General features: G+C 45.4%; 1 protein-coding gene across 6 annotated transcripts; it reads right to left on the bottom strand.

Annotated features, from left to right (window-relative positions):
* Positions 1-36: 36 nt before the first annotated feature.
* Positions 37-14,699, bottom strand: LOC136475571 (uncharacterized). Of its 6 annotated transcripts, none has more exons than XR_010763211.1 (20): positions 13,189-14,698; positions 12,105-12,398; positions 11,762-12,016; positions 11,489-11,621; positions 11,265-11,404; positions 10,549-11,182; positions 9,836-9,900; positions 9,654-9,755; positions 6,442-6,584; positions 5,870-5,925; positions 4,862-5,505; positions 4,568-4,758; positions 4,165-4,456; positions 3,548-3,835; positions 3,353-3,462; positions 2,434-2,761; positions 1,520-1,921; positions 1,112-1,349; positions 230-388; positions 37-116 (listed from the first exon to the last, which is right to left on the bottom strand). XR_010763211.1 is itself a non-coding variant. In XM_066473072.1 (20 exons), exons 1-19 carry the CDS (start codon positions 14,620-14,622, stop codon positions 1,004-1,006), a joined length of 5,754 nt encoding a protein of 1,917 aa, XP_066329169.1. In that variant the 5' UTR covers positions 14,623-14,698; the 3' UTR covers positions 37-408; positions 971-1,003. The 6 variants fall into 6 exon arrangements, 5 of the variants coding, with proteins under 5 accessions (XP_066329169.1, XP_066329167.1, XP_066329166.1 ...); XM_066473072.1 differs by adding an exon at positions 971-1,008 and having other exon boundaries at positions 37-408; XM_066473070.1 differs by adding an exon at positions 971-1,008 and having other exon boundaries at positions 37-388.
* Between the last annotated feature and the right edge of the window lie 4,093 nt (positions 14,700-18,792).

Here is an 18,792-nt window from a genome sequence, read left to right as displayed (position 1 = left end):
ACGATGAACTGCAAGAAAATTTCTTCTCACAATTTACTCTATTTCAGGTTACGGCCTCATGTTTTTTTCTAACTCTGGCCAGTGCTTAGTGTACCTCCTCCCTAGCCCAAAGCACCCTGGTTCCAAATTCCACAAAACTTGGAATTAAGATGATAACTTGTAAGCAACAAAGATGAATTCCACCCAGGCAAATAGCAAACTGGTTCGAAGTAGCTACTCTACCACTGACCATGGTACAGGGAGAGAGGATCTCGTCAGCAAGATGCATCCCCAAGACAAAAAATTATGTACTGATGAGCAGCTCGATCACGCTGACAAATTAGTGGTCCTTGAAGATTCAATTGTGGTGATTGCATGAATGAAATTAACAATCAGTTTGAATCTGGTTCTGCACCAAACGAGAAAAAACTATGCACTATTAATTGAGCAAGCAATACCAGGTAAGAAATTAACCAGCAAAGGAGAAACATCATGAAATTAGCTGTTTGCCTGTTTGTCAATGGAGAGTGTAAATAGCAATATATGCTAAACTGACACTCTATCCAACAATCAATCATTGCAAGTGAATTTCAGTACAAATTCTGAACTCCATTCAAAATTTCAAATACACATGCTTTCCTTTTAGTCCTGCCAGCTTTTGTCTTGATCATAAGTAAATGCAAGCCATTTGGTCACAGCAAGGGATCAAAACAAACCTCACATAAACAGTATCTAACTTTGTTGTGCCATGCTTGACTGTGCCATCAGGTGTTTCGCTAAGATTCAAAAGATGGAGGTTTAGCATCACTTTGAAAGAGCTACTGCAGTGATAAGTTCAGCCTCATCGTGCATCAGCCATATATAGGCTGGAGTGTTAATATCCTTCTTTTAGTATTGATCTTAAAGACATTTTCAATAGATCTCACATATATTAAAACAAGAAACACGATACAAGCAAGATTACTGGAGGCGTAAAGCTTGAACTACATACCATACTTAACAAAGCAGCATTTTTTTTCTTCTATTAACCTGCAGAGGATCAAAGAAAGTAAGCACGCAAACAGAAAGCCATAACTGAATCAGCACAGTGACATTAATTCTTATGATGTCAGTGACTGGAATATGAACTCACGTAGAAAACTTGACTTTTGTGGATGACGACTCCCAGTCTGTTTTGATTTTTGCTCCTTCATTTGCCATATTTTCTGGGGTTTCTGACTTCTAACTGAATGTTTGCTAGTTTCACCGACTGAAGTGGTCCTCTTCTGTATCTTCTCATGATATATAGCTGGCGGTGCAAGTTTCAATGGAGGTAAAGTTTCTATATGAAAGGACTTCTGCGCTTTCTGAAGATTATTCAGTATTTCATACTGCAAAAAGAAATGATATCCGCATTATCACATATCGATTAGGAGAGATACAATAGAAGATTAGAACTAGGTACAGTTTCACTTTCCACTTGTCAGAAAGGCGTCCAGTTTTAGTTGCGAGATTTATGATACAACCTAAAAAAAGGTAAGACCAGATCATATAGTCATACCCGTGACATCTGTTGAAGCCCACAAGATCTCTCAGCATGATCAACTTCATGAATCTGATGGATGCCATGTGACACTTCATGTTCAGCCCCAGAATACTTCATTAGCCCATTCTCAAACATAGGTGATTTGCTTCGAGCTTGTGTATCACTTGTCGAGAGACAGACAGGGCATCCCTCTTTGGATTCCCGATTGGATGACCTGGTCTGCTCAGACTCACACTGAAGATGTGTTGCATGCCCACAACTGAACAACCGTACAGCTGAAATAGCACCTTCTTTAGAAAGTGAGCAGTTGCATATGCAGCATACAAAAGTCTGTGGAGCAAACCCATGACAAACTCCTCTCTTTAATAAACTCAAGGTATAAAATGAGTCATCCTCAATTACTGACTTAGCTGTTTCCTACAGATAGGTGAGTTAGGTATCAGAGCAGAGTAGCTAAGAATTATTTTCTATCAGCAAAATTATGGGAGATTACCAGAAACTAAAAGCAGTGATGTTAGTCATTTGGCATTAAGTCAACTGGTACATACTAGGTAGAGAGCTCAACACTTGAATCATGAGGTAGATTTAAATGAGCAAAACAAACAATCAATTCCAGGAGTCAATGCAGGGACATATATCAGATCATGGACGAATATATCTAGTTTAGGACATTATGAGGTAGTAGCATTATCAAATAACAAAATTCAAGGGTGCATTAATGAACTGGTCTCATACTTGGTCCGAGTTACTAACAAAGTAACAAGAATACATGGACCATACAGAGCAACCTTTTCAAACCTTTGCTCTATTGCAATGAGTAGGTCATGTGATTCAAAATTTACCAATGAACTTCTACAGTGTTCCACAAAGAAGTAAATGGAGTATGTAATTACAGCCTTTACCTACAAGAAATAGACAAATAGCCATACCAGTATTCTTTTTTCGTAAAGATACATAGATAACATTCTGTGTATCACAAGTTTGAAATCACCAAACTCTTGATTCCCATTATCGGATAACAGTTTTGCCATGATTGCTGGTAGGGGTATATACCCAGCCATGGCCTCTATTATTTCTCCAACACATTGTGAAAATACTTTTCGCAGAACATTTAGGCACTTTTGTTTGGTAATCCTCATTTGTTGAGATAGTCTTTTTTCCTTCAGATGTTCCATTGGTGCTTCACTCCAATTTGACCTGGCACCTTTTCCATTTACATCCTTGATTCCATACAATTTTTTTAATGGCTCTGAGAAGCTGAATCAATAGTAATGGTATACATCAGTACAAAAGATAAATATGTAAATATGACTTCAGCAAACCATGAGCACGACAAAGCTGAGAACAGTTTGGAAAAACTTCCCCAAATTATCCCACAGCAATAGGCTCGCATTGTCTTTCTAGATGTGCTATTGAATCTAATAGATAATTTCCTGACAAAATATTTCTGTTATTGGCTTATTGCTCGACTTTTTACCAAAAGTTAACAACCATAACTAAGGCATTAACTATATGTGCTATCATTCTGCTCATAAATACTCCATATGCCATTTTCGAGAAAAGGGACACATTGGTGTTTTCTGTATATATATATTTTTTTAAAAACTACACCAACCTAGGAGGAACCAGCTGGCATTTTATTAAGAAAAATAGGCACACAAATTCGCCTCGACAAGGACTTGAACCTGGATGGTCTAGGCATACATCCACACCCTCGACCAACTCAGCTAGCTATGATCATAAGTAGCAACACTGACTGACCAGATGGAAACTGTGCCAATAGATTCATCGTACAAATAATTTTTTTTGTAACACAATTATGTATTCATGTATTATAGCATGACTTACGAGTCAAGCAATTGGAACCAAAGGGACTGAGATTCCTCTGGGTCCAAGCGCTGTGAATTCCTTTGGCACAATCCAATGGAGGCATGCAATGCATCAAGCACTGGATGAGCCTTAAACAAAAAAGTTGAAAATGTTAATACCTGCACAGCAGAAGTTAAAAACCTAGACAAGAATTCAAATGTGAGAGAAATAAACCTCACTCATTTCTAGAACGATGTCTAGTTGCTTAATCTCAGAGATACTTTTTGATGCGACACCAGAGAAAGTATTTTCCACAGAAGAGATAAATAGGCTAATTTTCTCATCAAGTCCAGACAGAATAAGGTCTAGGGCACTCCCAACATCACCAACCCTCTCTTGCAAGAATGCAGCAGCATCTGTAACTCCATAATCTAGGCAAAGATGCAAGCACCGCTCCAATCTGTAACTGTCAAAAGTCTCCAGAAACTTCAGAACTGACCTTCGCTCATACTGACATAAAAGCTGTAAAGGAAGATGTGTTTGATTAAGATCATGAGAAATATGCAGCGATAATTTTGTTTTCCTATTATGTATTTTCAGAAAGAAAAAAATTGTGACAGTTACTTCAAAGCTTGCAGCTAACAGCGTGCAACTTTTTTTTATATCCGCAAAGGAAAATTGCTATGTGATGCCTAATTATTTCTGGTGATTCACTGCCGTAGCTGCCAATATATTTGTAGCTTGTTCTTACAAAGTTCATGTACGGTATAGCGGCTAGCACTAAATGTTCAGTGATTATCAAATGCTCCATACCATTTGAAAGGTACTAAAGTTCAAAAATCTATCACTACCTCCAGATAAAGTTCAACTAACTCGTCGTCGATGTAAACAGGATTGTGGCATAACTTGGAGAGATTTGATAGCCTCTGCTGATAATCCTCAACGTCAGTAGAAGAGTACTGGAGTTCAACAGTTTGTTTGCTTCTTACTTCAAGCTTACTGAAGTCAAGTTTTCCAGTCAAGTGTACTTCAATAGCAGTTTTCAAGAAAAGAAAGAGGCTGTGTCGGTCAGAACGAAGCTCTGCTAATATTTGCTGTATCTTATCACAGAAATGATCAATGGCCAAGACAAATGCACACTCCCTGAGAGTCCAGGCATGAGAGAGAATGAGCACATTCAGTTGAAAGACAAACATGAGAGGAAGAACGAAAGAAAATAATATGATTTGGTTGATAGATAGTTGAAAACTTTACCTGCTTAGCTTGACTAGCTCAGGAAAGCGAGATATTACTGTGGTATGGAACGACAAAGCTTCATCATCAACCAATTCTAGTAACTTTTTATCAATGAAGATAAAAGCATGGAAAGGTTCCTCTTTATCCTTCATGTAACTCTCTAAAGCAGCCAAATTCTGATTCCTGGTCGTAAATATCAAGCCACAGGCCTGCACAAGGACAAGAATGTTTTCATTCATAAGCTGGCAATTTCGAGTAGCAGTGCTACATAAATTTCATAGGAGTGAATCTAACAGAGCAATGGTAGCAAACCTGATAAAAATGAGCATCTGAACAAAGGTTCAAGACAAAATCCGAATTCCAATCATTTCGGGGAACCGCATTGAAGAGTTGAAGAACTTCTTTTTCTTTCTGAGTCCTTGTTCTTGTGTCATCATATGATGAAATGAGATAAGTAAGAATGTGCACAACAACTCTCTTAGATGCATTAGCCCTTTTGTGGGAAACGAAAAAGGACACAAACTCCATTAAATAGCCAAAATCCTTCTCCGAAGGCCAAAATTCTGATTCAGTTTTACCAATGACAACGGACTGAATCACATCATTTTCCAAACTAACAATGTCAATGATGGCATCAACTACATTTTGTACCATAGTATTTTGGCCCTCTGGGCTTCCAGCGTCAATACCATCTTCATTGTCTGAGACAGATGTACTGACAGTACTCGGAAGTTCATCTCTAGGTTCAAAGTTATCCTGTACAAAAGCACATTTGAGAACTTCCAAAGTAGCTTCAGTATCCATCCATAGCAGATAGCATATGTTTAGGCACTTTCCACAAGAAGCATTGAAACCCTTAAATACTTCAGAAGTGAGTGGCTTAGACTCTTCAAGCAGAAATTGCAGGAGTTCTTCCCTCACTGAATGAAGCCGGGATCGGGGAATTATCCCATGCCCTTAAAAATAAAGTCATGTCAGAACATCTACCTGAGTTCTATTTACAATAAAAAGAATAAATCAACATAGTACAATATTTACTGTTTCTAGTTCTACAAAAGAATCTGCTGGTAGTAAGAATCTGCTGGTAGTGGTGCAGACATTCTGATGACTTACAAAGCATCTTATGGTAGATTCAATCTCTCCAATTTGATAATCAAGCTTTCAACAAAGTTTTACTAACAAAATACACAGGATTCTAGGCCCACCCAAAAAGCAATACCACATGGAAAACAGGGATTGTGGTCTAACTACATACTAATCTGCCATTGATATAATTAACTGGTAAATGATAAATCGTATGACACAAATGGAGGAACTAACCTGGAGGAAATGCCAAGCCCTGAAAGCAATATTTCAGATAAACAAGCATCCTGTATCTGTTTGAACAAAGAACAGGTTAGAGGCTAAGATATTACTGTATATTTCTATCTGATTCTAGCAGTATACTAAAACCTAGCAAACATATATTGTTATATGTGTAGCTTCAGGAATTTCTAACAAAAATTAAACAAGCACAACCACATCTTATCCCTTTATATTCACAAGAATTGAGAAACTTTTACATCGTATTACTATTACATCCATCTATGCACCAGAAGAATGAGGGAAAATATCAAGATTCATTTGTTCTATTCTCAAATAAAAATGATAGCCAGATAAGGAACAACAACGGTATTCACTATAAACACTGTTTAATAAAAGTTTACCTGAAGATACATTTTTACCAGGAATTTCAGAATTAACAAGATCATGGTCGATTCACAATCCACAACTAATGGACAATATAAAAGATTGTTTCATTTTATATGTAGAAATGGTGTTCACTGAATCAGAATATAAAATATTGTATCGTATTGTTTCATAGAACTACTGCTAGCCAGAATATTACATACCCACTAGAAGTATCATCTTTACTGTTGGTGTTCTGAACAACTGATAGAAGTTCCTCTAGAGGTGTACGGAAATCATTTAGGCCTTGGTTAAATAAATAAATTAGTGCACCGTATAGCCCATGTTCACGACAAAGCCTGACTACCTGCACACAACAGAAGCATAATGAAATGTGTTGGCAAGCTTGAACGAAGGGAGAAAGGAAACGTTGTTTCGTCGAAAACAACGTGGCGAGGGATGATGACACGGTTGGTGGCGAGGTCGAGGCACCTGTAGCCCTTGTGATCGGGAGAATAGCCAATGAAAACGCACAGAGAAGAACGCGGGGCGAGTTTCTGAGGAGTGGTGGCGGTGAGGTTGGGGTAACAAGTGCACCCAAAGGTCCAGAGGTCATGATAGGAAGGATGAGTGCCATAGAGCGCGAAGAAAGGGGTGCTCATGTTTAGAGTCTTGGTGGGGAGGCGATTGATGATGTGGGTGGCAGTAGCAAGGGCATCAGCCCAATAGGAGGGGGGCATGGAAGCTTGGAAGAGCAAGGTGCGGGTGACATTGTTGGTGGTACGAAGCATGCGCTCGGCTTTGCCATTTTGTTGTGAGGTATAGGGGCAAGACATGCGGAGAGAAACACCTTTAGCAAGAAAGAAAGCACGAGACGCAAAGTTGTCAAACTCACGGTCGTTGTCACATTGCACGGATTTGATGGTGCAACCAAACTGAGTGAGCACATAGGCGAAAAAATTAGAGAGGACAGAAAAAGTGTCAGACTTTAAGCGAAGAGGAAAAGTCCAAAGAAAATGAGAGCAATCATCAATAATAACTAGATAATATTTAAATCCAGATACACTGATAATTGGGGATGTCCACAGATCACAATGGATCAAATCGAAATTATGAGGTGCTCTCGACAAGGAACTAGTAAAGGGTAAGCGGACATGGCGCCCAAGCTGACAAGCATGGCAGAGGGAGTCATCATCAGGCTTGCTGCAGATAATCGAAGAAGACTGGGCGAGGCTCTGAAGAGTTGCCTTGCCGGGGTGGCCGAGGCGACGATGCCAAGTAGCCGGGGAGGGAGTGGCCACAAGAGCGCAGGAACCGGAGGGCGACGACGGGAGCTGCAGGGTGTAGAGGGGCCCTGAGCTGTTACACCGAAGGAGGACGTTCCTGGTACGGAGATCCTTCACAGAAACAAGAGGGTCAAACTCAACAGAAACGAGATTATCAGAGGTGAACTGTCGAACAGAAAGAAAGTTTTTAATGATGTCAGGGGCTATGAGAACGTTGTTGAGATGAAAGGGACCAGGAAGAGTAGAGTAGCCGGTGCCAACGACCGGTAAGGTGGCACCATTGCCCACCACAATGGAGGAAGGAAAAGAGGAGGATGGCGACATGGTGACCATACCAGGGTTGGAAGCAATGTGAGAAGTAGCGCCCGAGTCGACAACCCAGTCCGAGGAACTTGGTGGCGGGGTGAGGGTGACGGTGCTGAAGGCGTTGGCGAGGGACTGGGGATCCCATGGTGACCATGCAGAAGGGGACGTCTGGGTGGGCGCCTGGTAGTACGCTGCAGGAGCCGGAGGACAGTATGCTCCAGGAAGAGGCATGCCCGTCATCAGAGCTTGCTGCGGAGACGAAGGTGAGCCGACGCGAGGCGGTGGACCGCGAGGACCACTGGGGGCGGACCCGGGCCACATATGGATGGACCCGGTCCATGGGTTGAGGAGGGAGGGCCACTGCGATCCGCCTGGCGAGCCACTGTGCGAACCGCCTTGGCCACGGCCGCCGCGACGACGCCGGCCACGGCTGCTGCCAGATGACACCCCCCCGGCGGCCTGTGGAGGGCGCGGGGATGCAGGCCCACGTGTCGACGAGGAGGCAGGCGGCTTGCTGGACGAAGAGGCGATGAGAGCCGAGGGAGGCACCGAGGGAGGCGCCATGTTGAGCTCGGCCAGGCGTAGGTCGGCGCGAACGTCAGCAAACGAAGGGAACGGCCGCTGACGGGTGATGAGCTGCGACATGAACTGGAAGCGCTCGTTGAGGCCACGCAGAACATTCAGCACAAGAGTACGGTCGTTGATGGGCTCGCCAAGATCGGCAAGGGCATCAACCATACTCTTTATCTTGCGGCAGTAATCGTCGATGGAGAGGGTGCCCTGGGAGAGGGTGCGAAACTCGGCGTCGAGAAGCATGGCGCGGGACTCACGATTGTTCAGGAACTGCTGTTCGATCCCGAGCCAGGTCGCCCGAGCAGTGATGCCGTCACGCTCGTGGATGACGTCCAGGAGGTCGGAGGAGATGGTGTTGAAGAGCCAGGAGACGACCACACAATCCATGCGCGACCATGTCGGGTCGGCGAAGCGGGAATCGTCACTGAGGACGTGGTCCTTCAGAGCGAATCGGCCGAGGATGAGAAGGACGTAGCCGCGCCACTTGGAGTAGTTGGAAGACTGCAGATCAAGAACGATGGGGATCAAGTTCTTGATGTTCTGGACAGCGGCGGCCTGGCTGTGCAGATGAGCAATGGCCGCAGCTTCGGAGCGGTCGTCGTCGCCGTCCACGGTGTCGTCGTCCCGGAGGGATTCCGTGCGAAGACGCTCATGGAGGGCAGCGGACTGCTGTTCCAAGACGTCAGCCTGCGCGCGCTCTTGGTCAAGAGCAGCAGCGGCGGCACGGACGTGTTCCTGGGCAACGGCGGCTGACTTGAGAAGGTCAGCCTCCTCCTGGAGTTGCTGACTGCGCTCGGAGTTGGTGATGCGCAAGGAGACGGCCTCCTCTTCCAGCGTCTTGGCAGCGGCGTGGGCTTCGTCGTGAAGCTGAGTCGCGGTGGAAGCTGCCGAGGCGCCGGAGGTTGAGCCGCCGGAGTGGGGCGCGGCAGCCGAAGGGGCCACGGGGGCCATCGGCGCTGCAGCCGTCAAGCGGCGGCCGAGGGGACGGGGGGGGGGGGGGGGGGGGGGGGGGGCAGAGGGGGGGGGGCTGGAGGTGAAAGGCCCCCAAGACGTGATTAGTCTGATACCATGATAGAGGAATGCCAACAGGCTTAGATTCACTTAATGATGAGATTACAAGAGGGTTACATATAAATAGAGGATACAGGGTAGCCCAAAGGGCCAGGCCAGCCTGGAGGAGGCGGCATGTACAGGTAGGAAATAAATACTCTAACAGATACATACGGATTTATTACACAGTCACATAAACAAATTACAAATATTTCCTATACCTGATTAAAGTCCAATGAAGAAATATCCATGTGAAGGATGCATTGTTCAACTCGCTGCAACCATCCTTTGCCACTATAATGCTCCACTAGTGCTTGCATGATCTACAAGTACAATTGGATTATATGCATATTCATTTACAGATTGTTATTCTAGCACTAGTATAAATCCTGGTGCTGCTCACCTCAGGGGGAAGAGAACCAAGCATATCCTTCAATATATAGGGCTCTAGCACCTCCAGAAACATACCTGTCATCATGTTATTTCCAATTTTCAAGTTAGCAACAGTTTAACAACAGATACATGTACATGCACCGTCCCATAAGCCTGCAAGTATGTTTACATATGCAATGTTTATCTAATAGAGACTACAAATACATATAATCCTATGAAATTTTAATACATAAATCAAAATATATGTTCTAAGCCTAAGCCAGTGTGTAAGGGAGTGAGTGTGCGCGCACACACGTATATGCCGGTGAGTGTGTGCTGTGTGTTGTCTTTAATTTTTTGCACTCTTTCTTCTTCTTAATGAAATAATACACAGCTCTCCTGCATATTCCAAGGGGGGTCAAAATATTCCAAGACAGGAAAAAATAACAAGGAAGACTAATGGGCCACAAAATATAAGAGCACAAGTCGGAATGTGGAAAACCTTCTGCATTGGTTCAGAATTCAAAAGGGATTCATTGTAAGTGAACAACTTAGATTAGAAGCATGAAAATATCTTTCGATGGTTCTGTGTTTCATGGGCAAAGTTCAACAAAGATCATATGATGGAATGATCTATCGGACATACTACATGTTTAGTGTTTCACAAGGCATGAATAATAAAGTTCAGAACTTAACCAAAAGGAAATGTTACAGATTCTACTGAGAGAGTTAGAATAAGCCTACCTCCACTTTGTGCAGCGACAAACTTAGAGAAAACTGTATCGAAAAGGATATCGTTACGTCCAATGTGGACACAATACTCAACTGCAACCCCTCCTACACGAGCATACTGCTCATCTCTTTGTGTAAGCAGGGATCGATCTGCCTCTATTACAACATCTGATTCTCCCCCTTTTCCAGTATGATTTGACAGTGCAATTGAAATATATTCAAAAACATAACTTATATATGATAGCAGCAACTCAACTAGGTAAGGCATTATGGCTTCTCTAATTGAATCAACTGTTCTTGGGAGATCAACAACACCCTGTGTTTGACCATCATAAAGCCTCATTGCCATGTCTAGTGCACCCATCCAATCACCAGCCCTCTTTAGTGCTTCAATTCGCTCTTTCCATGGAAGAAGTCGGGAAACCGTGAGAAAAGATGGCCCAAGAATATACACTGTAGCACCTCTTACCGCTACTGAACTATTAAAATGCCTCTCTGGGTTACCAAACCTGTTAAAAAAATGTGCATGGTGCAATATGGTGTCATCGAAAAGAAGGCCATCAGGAACAAAGGTAGTTCTGCGAAGTTCATTGCCATCTTTAGAGAACAAACAGAGCTGCCCTCTCAAATTAAGGACAACTAACATCTGAAGAGAAAAGAGAGTAATTTAATTTGTTACCAAGTATAGAAGATATTAAATGAACAGCGGAAAAGAAACTTTTGCATACCTGGTCATCTAACCAGGCAACACCAACAGCTGCACTATCAAGCTTCCACTCCTTGTGTTTAAATATCTTTGATTTAACAAACTTTGCAACTTGCACTTGACGGTCCCATGCAAGCGCTAGCCATGACACTCGTTCTTCATCTATAGCATCATCATGTTAGTCCCCAAAAATTGAAATACACATTAAAGAAAGCACCAATGCTCATGAAAGAAGGCCTACTTTACCTACTGATGACGATTCATTCAAAGATGACGTGTATTTCCACGCAGCATACGCGATGGAGCCCTCACGTGCTCCATCTGGTCTAGAGAAGGTCTCAATATGGTCAACATGGTCAATATTGGTACGGAGTCTAACCTAACAGGAAAAAAATAGAATATTACGCTCATTATAAGAATTCATGACACATAATATTACGCTCATTATAAGAATTCATGACACATATAATAGCTACTAAAATCACAGAACATGTTTCCAAAATTATGACTGGTTCATACCACAAGAGCATGTTGATGCATAATAAACATGACTACAACACCATCCTCCATTGGAGAAGAGCCTTCATTGAAAAACTTCCATCCAGAATCTACTCCAACCACACCTCCAACAACACCACCCATCATGCTGCCAAGACCACCACTGGAGGAAGTTGTCTGATTTCCCTGGGCAGATGAGTTACTAAAACCAAAAGATTCATCCATAACAAGAGGACAGGCTGAGAGCACAATTCCAGTATTCCCATCAAAAAGGCGCTGTCACATTGTAGCAAGGTTTTGTCAGACCACAAGTTCAATACGAAAACTAGTGAGCATAGTAGAGTAAAATGATGTTTGTCCATACCTGAGTTCCCTTGACAGTCAAACGATTAATTACGGGGATAATGGAAAACGTGTGCAATAGTACTACCCCCTTTGAATCCCCAGTGATGGCTTTAGATTGGCGGATAAAACAAGCATGCACTACTGGTGCTGTATGCTCGCCATATATAACTTTTGCTGCTGCAGATTTCTGTACATCCCAAATTGTCATATGACCATCACCATATCCTACTAGCAGAAGATCCCCTTGTTGGTTAAAGCACATGGCAGTCACTGGTGACTGAGTCCTCTCGCCTTGGTTCCAAAAGAACAGCATCTGAAATTTTTTTGAAAAGTATTTATACCCTCAAAGTGATTCACATAATTTATAGAACTTTTAAGCCACCAAACTAGAACAGGTATTGGTTTCTCGAAGTTCGTCCAACAAGAGTTTGCATATGGGGTTCTCAGATTTATATGTGCAGCCATTGATTCAAATCAATGTGTTATCTTTGAAGAAAAAATAAAAGCATTTCAATCAGTGAGAAAGAAAGAGAAAACAATGCGGTGTTCCAATGACACACTGATGTATGGTGTCCACTAAATGGCACAACAAACAAAGAATTTCCCTAAGCAGCTTCCTCACAAGAATTTGTTGCATATTCTACTCCAAATTTAGAATCTGAGATACTTCTGCAAACTCTACCTAAATGTTGTCTTTGTATCAGATTCTGGTGGTAAAGGACACTACATTTTTGGCAGCAAACCAAAATCAGAGTAAGCTTGACTTAATTCTTAGAGGTGCAAGTGCTATTCTGATCTCCAGAACTCATCTACAGAATTACGGACAAATGCACATAGAGCTGTTGCAGAAACAGAAATGTAACAATACTTCAGTCCCTTCCTGTTTATTCCTTATTAAGACAAGAAATTACGAAAGTAAAGACTTCCAGTAAGTTGACACCAAATGATATAGTCATATCCAGCAACAAATGTTTTTGAAAGAACAATCTTTAACTTCACAAAAATAATGCATAATAAATACGCCATATTTAAGTCAAAATATACAACAATACCGATTACTGTGAACCAAACATGCCTTATTCGCTCCAGCACTAATGACTAACCTTTGCATCTGTATCATCAGCTTGATGAATGGAGTATTTGCTTGGAATGACAATGACAGCACCTTTAGATGTGCCCATTGCTATATAGCTCCTATGAACGGCCAGCACCTGGGGAGAGCCATGGTCTGACCTAAACGACGGTGAGGACATGGCACGAGTTACTGGGTTGTCCATCTCAATTTGCATGTAACCGATAGCTGGTGGGCCCTTTCCGATTCCCTCTAGTTGCATGGGCTGCGCAGCTGCTCCTTCCTCCCAGTGTTGACCAAACGAGGCCTGCCTCTTCTCAAGCTCCTCTGCCCACTCCAACGGCTTCATTGACACCTTCAGCTTCTTCTCTGTGTTCTTCTCAGCCTTCCTGCTGGCCTCCAGCTGCTCTACCCTCTCTTCAATCACTTTGTCAATTAAGCTCCCAGATTCCACTTGTTCTTCCATGATACTGTCAGATCTTTCAAATTCATGTTCATCATCAGAACTTTCCTCTGAAGCAACCACAATAAGATCCACACCCTGACCTGATTGCACATGATTATCATCTCCAGTTTGGTCATCCTCATTTTCCTCATTGACAGCCTCAATTTGATTCCCAACTTGGTCGGCCAAATTGACATCATCACCTTGCTCATGCCCACTGGAATCCTCCGCAACTACAGAGTTTACAGAGTCCAGAGAACTTGCCTCCACCAGCTTTATAGCCTCAGCATTCTCTGCACCTGCCACTTCTGCCTGTATATCCTCTCCCAATTCCACACCCACACTCCCACCTGCAGTTTGATTGGTCGCCTCAGCAACTTCTTCCGAATTACCCTTCTCTTCTACCTCTGCTTCCAAGCTCCCAGTGGGAGGGAGCTCCTTGGAGTCTTCGGAGCCACTCCCCTCTTCCTCCAGAACTTTATCCACGGGCGCCGAGACTGATCGGCGGGACTTGATGGCAGCCGCGTGTGGGGTGAGGACCGCGCGGGACGCCGCGGCAGCAGCGGCAAGCGCGGCGCCGGGCTTGGGGCTGGGGCGGACGCCCCGGAAGAGCGAGGGGAGGGGCTTGGACGACGAGGAAGCGCCGTTGCTCGAGAAGGTTCTCGCGACGAGGGAGGAGAGGGTCTCCGACGGCGAGGCCGATGCGGATCTCCTCGGGGGCGGGGACGGGGAAGGCAACGGCGAGGGCTCAACGGGAGGCGGCGCAGGGGCTTGGACGCGGGACGGCGTCCGGCTTCTGGTGCCAGGGATGCGGCTGGACTCCTCGGTGTCGGAGTCGGAGTCTGAGGAGGAGAGGAGGCGGAGCAGGTCGTCGACGGCGCGGCGGTGGTCGGGGTCGGCCGCGTCGGCGTCGGAGGACGCGGAGGAGGTCGGAGACGACGGAAGGAAAGCGTCGAGGTCCAGCTCCCGCCGCGGCGGCGCATGCTGCGACGCCATCGCCGGCGACGACGACGCCGGCATCGGGGTCGACGACTCCTTCGCCTCCAAGGTTCTGTGCTTGCGATTTCGCGAGCTTTTTGCGCAATGCGTCTGTTCGTTTACTGATGTGATGACTGCATTACTACGGGTGCAAACTGGGCCGAGGCCCATACAATCAGTCTATAGGCCCATTAGGCCTTGCCGTTGACGATGACGAGATGGGTCTTCTCGTTTGACCAGCCCCTTTCGGTTTGGTTGGTGATCCAAGAAGCCTCACCGAAGAAAATTGGCCATGGCCAAAATCAGGGCTGAAAACCCGTCATGTGGCTTGTGACCAAGCCCAATTCTGGGCATAAAATAAAAAATCATGGTAATAACAAGCTGTTTGGTTTTTGTTTTCAAGCTAAAGTTTGCAAGAAGACATAAACGAACGGAAATGCTTCGACACGAGCGTCTGTCTGCCCATGTTCCTTCGGACGCCCGCTCCGCCTCGCCCGCCTCTCTCAAGAAAAAAAATCTCCCCGCTTCGTCTCGCCCTCCCCATCTCTCGAACTCTCTCTCGTTCGCTGGCAGCAGCAGAGCCCAAGCCAACCACACTGCCTCCTCTCTCAGTTCGGCCGTGCCTTCCCGGACTCTTCGCCAAGGACCCCAACCCAGTGCCGTCGGGATGCCTCACCGCCGCGGGCCGCTGCCACTGCCCCTGCCGATGGCGGTTAGGCACACGTGCGGGGTGCCTCATGTCATCCCCGGTCGAGCCAAGGGGCACTCATGAGCGCGGTCGGTGCTGGTGGTGCTTGCGCGCCTCTCGCCGCCGGCTCCCACCCTGACGCCTAGAATCGACCAGCCCCGGCCTCTCCCCCCTATGTTGCAAACGTAAGTTTCAATTATTTCAGATGTTTCAAATGTATGTTGCAAGTGTTTCATATGGATATTGCAAAAGTAGATCGGGATGTTGCATATGTTGTAATGGCTATACACGTATGTTGAAAGAGTCTGTTTCAGATGTTTCATATGTTTTTTCAGACATATATTGCAAGTGTTTTTATTTGGATGTTGCATATGTTTCACATATATGTTGTAAGTGTTTTTATCTGAATGTTGCATATGTTTTGCAATGACTTTACAAGTGTTTTCGGATGTTTTTATAAGTGTTTTAGACACATGTTTCAAGTGTTTCATTTGTCTTCAGAAGCATGTTGCAAATGTTTCGAAAAGTAGATCGGGTGTTGTACATATTGCAATGTGACTCACCTTCCATAGCCGCGCTTCTGCAGCTGCTGGGGTGCTGTGCATGTGTGTGGAAAGCGGAGGGATGGAGCGCGGCGTGGCTGCGGGCGCGGGAAGCGAAAGGGGAAGCGCGGGGAGCGGCGCGGGCGGTCCCCACCTGGCGCGGGTGTGCAACAGCCATCGGCGTCTGTCGGGACGTCGGAACGCTAGTACTGTCCATAAACAAATTATGTGGATCCATATGTCGCTAATTTTTTTCACTACGTCCACATGGATCTTATGATATAGATTTGATTATATAATAAGAAATAACACTGCAAACGAAATCATGAATCTGGCTACACGCCTTGGCCACTTTACAGCCGGATAAAAATATGTCCGTTTCGTCTCCTCACCTGAGGTCCTGAATCCCCGATTCATCAAGACCTCAACGCCTCAGGTGGGACCGCGGACAGAATTTGATACAGAAAAACTGATCATCCAAGCAGCAGTCTCAATGTTGCATACGTCTCGTTCGGCTGGTAGGTTCAACAGTGGACAGCTGGTTTATTTCGGATGATTCAATAGTATTCTGTGAGAGAATAAGTTGAAATAAGTTAAAAGTAGTACAGCTGAACGGGGTGAATTTGTTCCGGGCATGTATTTTACAGAGTTTCGGAATCCAAAACTGTTCTGAACAGGTCTTACATTGTGGTGATTTTTTATGGCACAATAGCTCGGCCTAAACTGGTAAACAAGGTATCGGCCATTATGACATCAGTAATGTACTAGTTTGCAACTGGTGAAAAAAATTATACATCTTATAATTGACACCTTCTATAGGATGGTACACAGGATTTCGAGGAAAGGGCCGGTGTCCTTGATCATGGCTTTACCCATGTTTTATTGCACCTTGGTTGAGTAGGGCTTAATATTCCAGAGATCATTCTAAATTGCTCAGTTGATGGATATTTCGGTATTAAGTATGTGTAGTTGCGGAATACAGTAGACAACATGATGAATGTAACATTCCTTGTTTTTTGTAATACAAAAATACCAACATTTTAAATTTTTTCCTATGATGCACGTTGCATGTAGTTGTTAGGACAAACTTAAGTGAAATATTTTCCCTTTCTGTCCCAAATTCAAAATTTGCAACTTCAAAACTTTTCACAACGAACCACGTGTCATGGAGTTGACCAAGTCAACATCATGATAAGAGGTATTGTCGGTGCAGAAAGTGACCAACAAGTAAATATTTTTAGTTTTGCCTTACGTTGTGATCGGAGGTGGCCTAGCACTCAATGACATATGATTTATACTAGTTCAGGCAACGTGCCCTACGTCCAGTTTGAGTCGGTCGGTGACTTTATTCCTGAGCCCAGGTGCTCGAAGTTTGCAGTAGGGTTACAAACGAGAAGGAGAAAGATGGGTGCACAAGAGGTCCAGTCGGCTCCGGTCGGAAGGGCCGAGAGCGACAGGGGCTCTGCTATGAGCTAAGTGTTCAAGCGTGTGCTTGAGGTCCAAACCTAGCGGTTCTGTGGTTGTGAGCTAGTGAACTTGATCGATCTAATGAATCTGGATTAACTTGGATGAACTTGGGAGAAAGCGCATCCCCTTTTATAGATAAAGAAGATGGCCTTACAAGTGAGAGGGAGAGAGTACGTATGCTTCTAAGTCTTGTTGCCCATGCCGGTGGGTACAGAATGATGGTAGGCGCCCACAACACTGTTGGATATCAGATGCACGTGGGAGGTTACGTTGTCTTTGTTTGGGTATGGCAGATGTCGGTACCTACAAATACTGTTGATGCCCAGAGGCATGTGAGGAGTTTCACCATGTTCGTTCGGTACGGTAAATCTCGGCGCCCACAACACTATCGATGCCTAGAGGCATGTGGGTGCCTTACCGTATGAGAGTTTAATTGGCGCCCACAATACTGTAGAGGAAAATATCGGCGCCTACAATACTGTTTGTGTCAGGGCAGTTGCAGAGTACTGTTCCTGTATGTGTATAGGGTATGGTCCCTGGTATCGTGGTTTTGACTTTGAGCGCCTTGCCTTGCTTTCTCCGTTCGTTCCCTGCTCCTTTCCGGGCGGGCGTCACCGGTCGGTTGGTCCCAGTCGGCTTGGTTGCGCCAGTCGGAGAAGAGTGGTGAGCAGGGCTTCTACGTACCCCGGTCGGAGACGCGGGGTCAGAGTCGGAAGTAGTGCTTGGGCCAGGCCTTCCGGTCGGAGAGGCTGTCTGGAGGCGGCTGGAGTCGGAGCGAGCGCTCCGGTCGGTGATTGGATTGCCCTCCTGACCTGTTTGTTCAGATACTTGGGTCGGCCCATAAGTTGCTTGCTATCTGCTAGGGCCGAGCCTTTTGTTGGGAAGTCGGTCTGCGAGGGACCCTGGGTTTATGAACCCGACAGGAGCCCCCGAGCCCCCGGGCGATTCGGGCCTTCGGGCAGAATCGTCTGGGGGATTTTTGTCTTGACGGCGGGTGCGCGTGAGCGCACCCGCGGGTGTAGCCCCCCGGGCGGTTCGGGCAGAACCGTCTGGGGGTTTTCCGTGTTGTTAGTGGGGGAGGTTTTCGTTTTGTCAACGGGTGCGCGCGAGCGCACCCGCGGGTGTAGCCCCTGAGCCCCCGGGCGGTTCGGGCAGAACCGTCTGGGGGGTGTTTGTTAGCGGGCATGTGTGCGTGTTTTTCAGTCGAGATGGAGTCGTCAACCAAGGCGTCGTTGTGCAGCCGAGGCGGTTAGTTGTTTTTAGGAATCGGGTGAGACAGAGCTCGTGGATCCTGGCGTCGATGCGCGCCGTGGGATCGGGTGAGGCAATTTTTTAGGGATCGAACGAGACAGAGCTTGCGGATCCTGGCATCGGTGCACGTTGTGGGATCGAACGAGTCAGAGTCGTGAATCCTGGCCTCGGTACGACCCGCGCAACTGAGGCAGTTAGTTTAGTTAGTTTGGGATCGGGCGAGCCGAAGCTCGTAGATCCTGATGGGGCGAGTTCGGGGTCACA

The sequence above is a fragment of the Miscanthus floridulus genome, chromosome 8 (genome assembly GCF_019320115.1).
Source record: "Miscanthus floridulus cultivar M001 chromosome 8, ASM1932011v1, whole genome shotgun sequence".
Taxonomy (NCBI): domain Eukaryota; kingdom Viridiplantae; phylum Streptophyta; class Magnoliopsida; order Poales; family Poaceae; genus Miscanthus; species Miscanthus floridulus.
The sequence above is the reverse complement of the archived record's forward strand: the minus strand, read 5'-3'. Positions and strand labels throughout refer to the sequence as shown.

Coding starts and splice junctions, on each gene's coding strand:
- LOC136475571 (XM_066473069.1), bottom strand. CDS start 14,622: ATGCCGGCGTCGTCGTCGCCGGCGATGGCGTCGCAGCATGCGCCGCCG. Junction 11,183..11,264: donor TTGCCTGGTTAGATGACCAG/GTATGCAAAAGT, acceptor TTTTCTCTTCAG/ATGTTAGTTGTCCTTAATTT. Junction 9,901..10,548: donor TGTCGCTGCACAAAGTGGAG/GTAGGCTTATTC, acceptor ACATGATGACAG/GTATGTTTCTGGAGGTGCTA.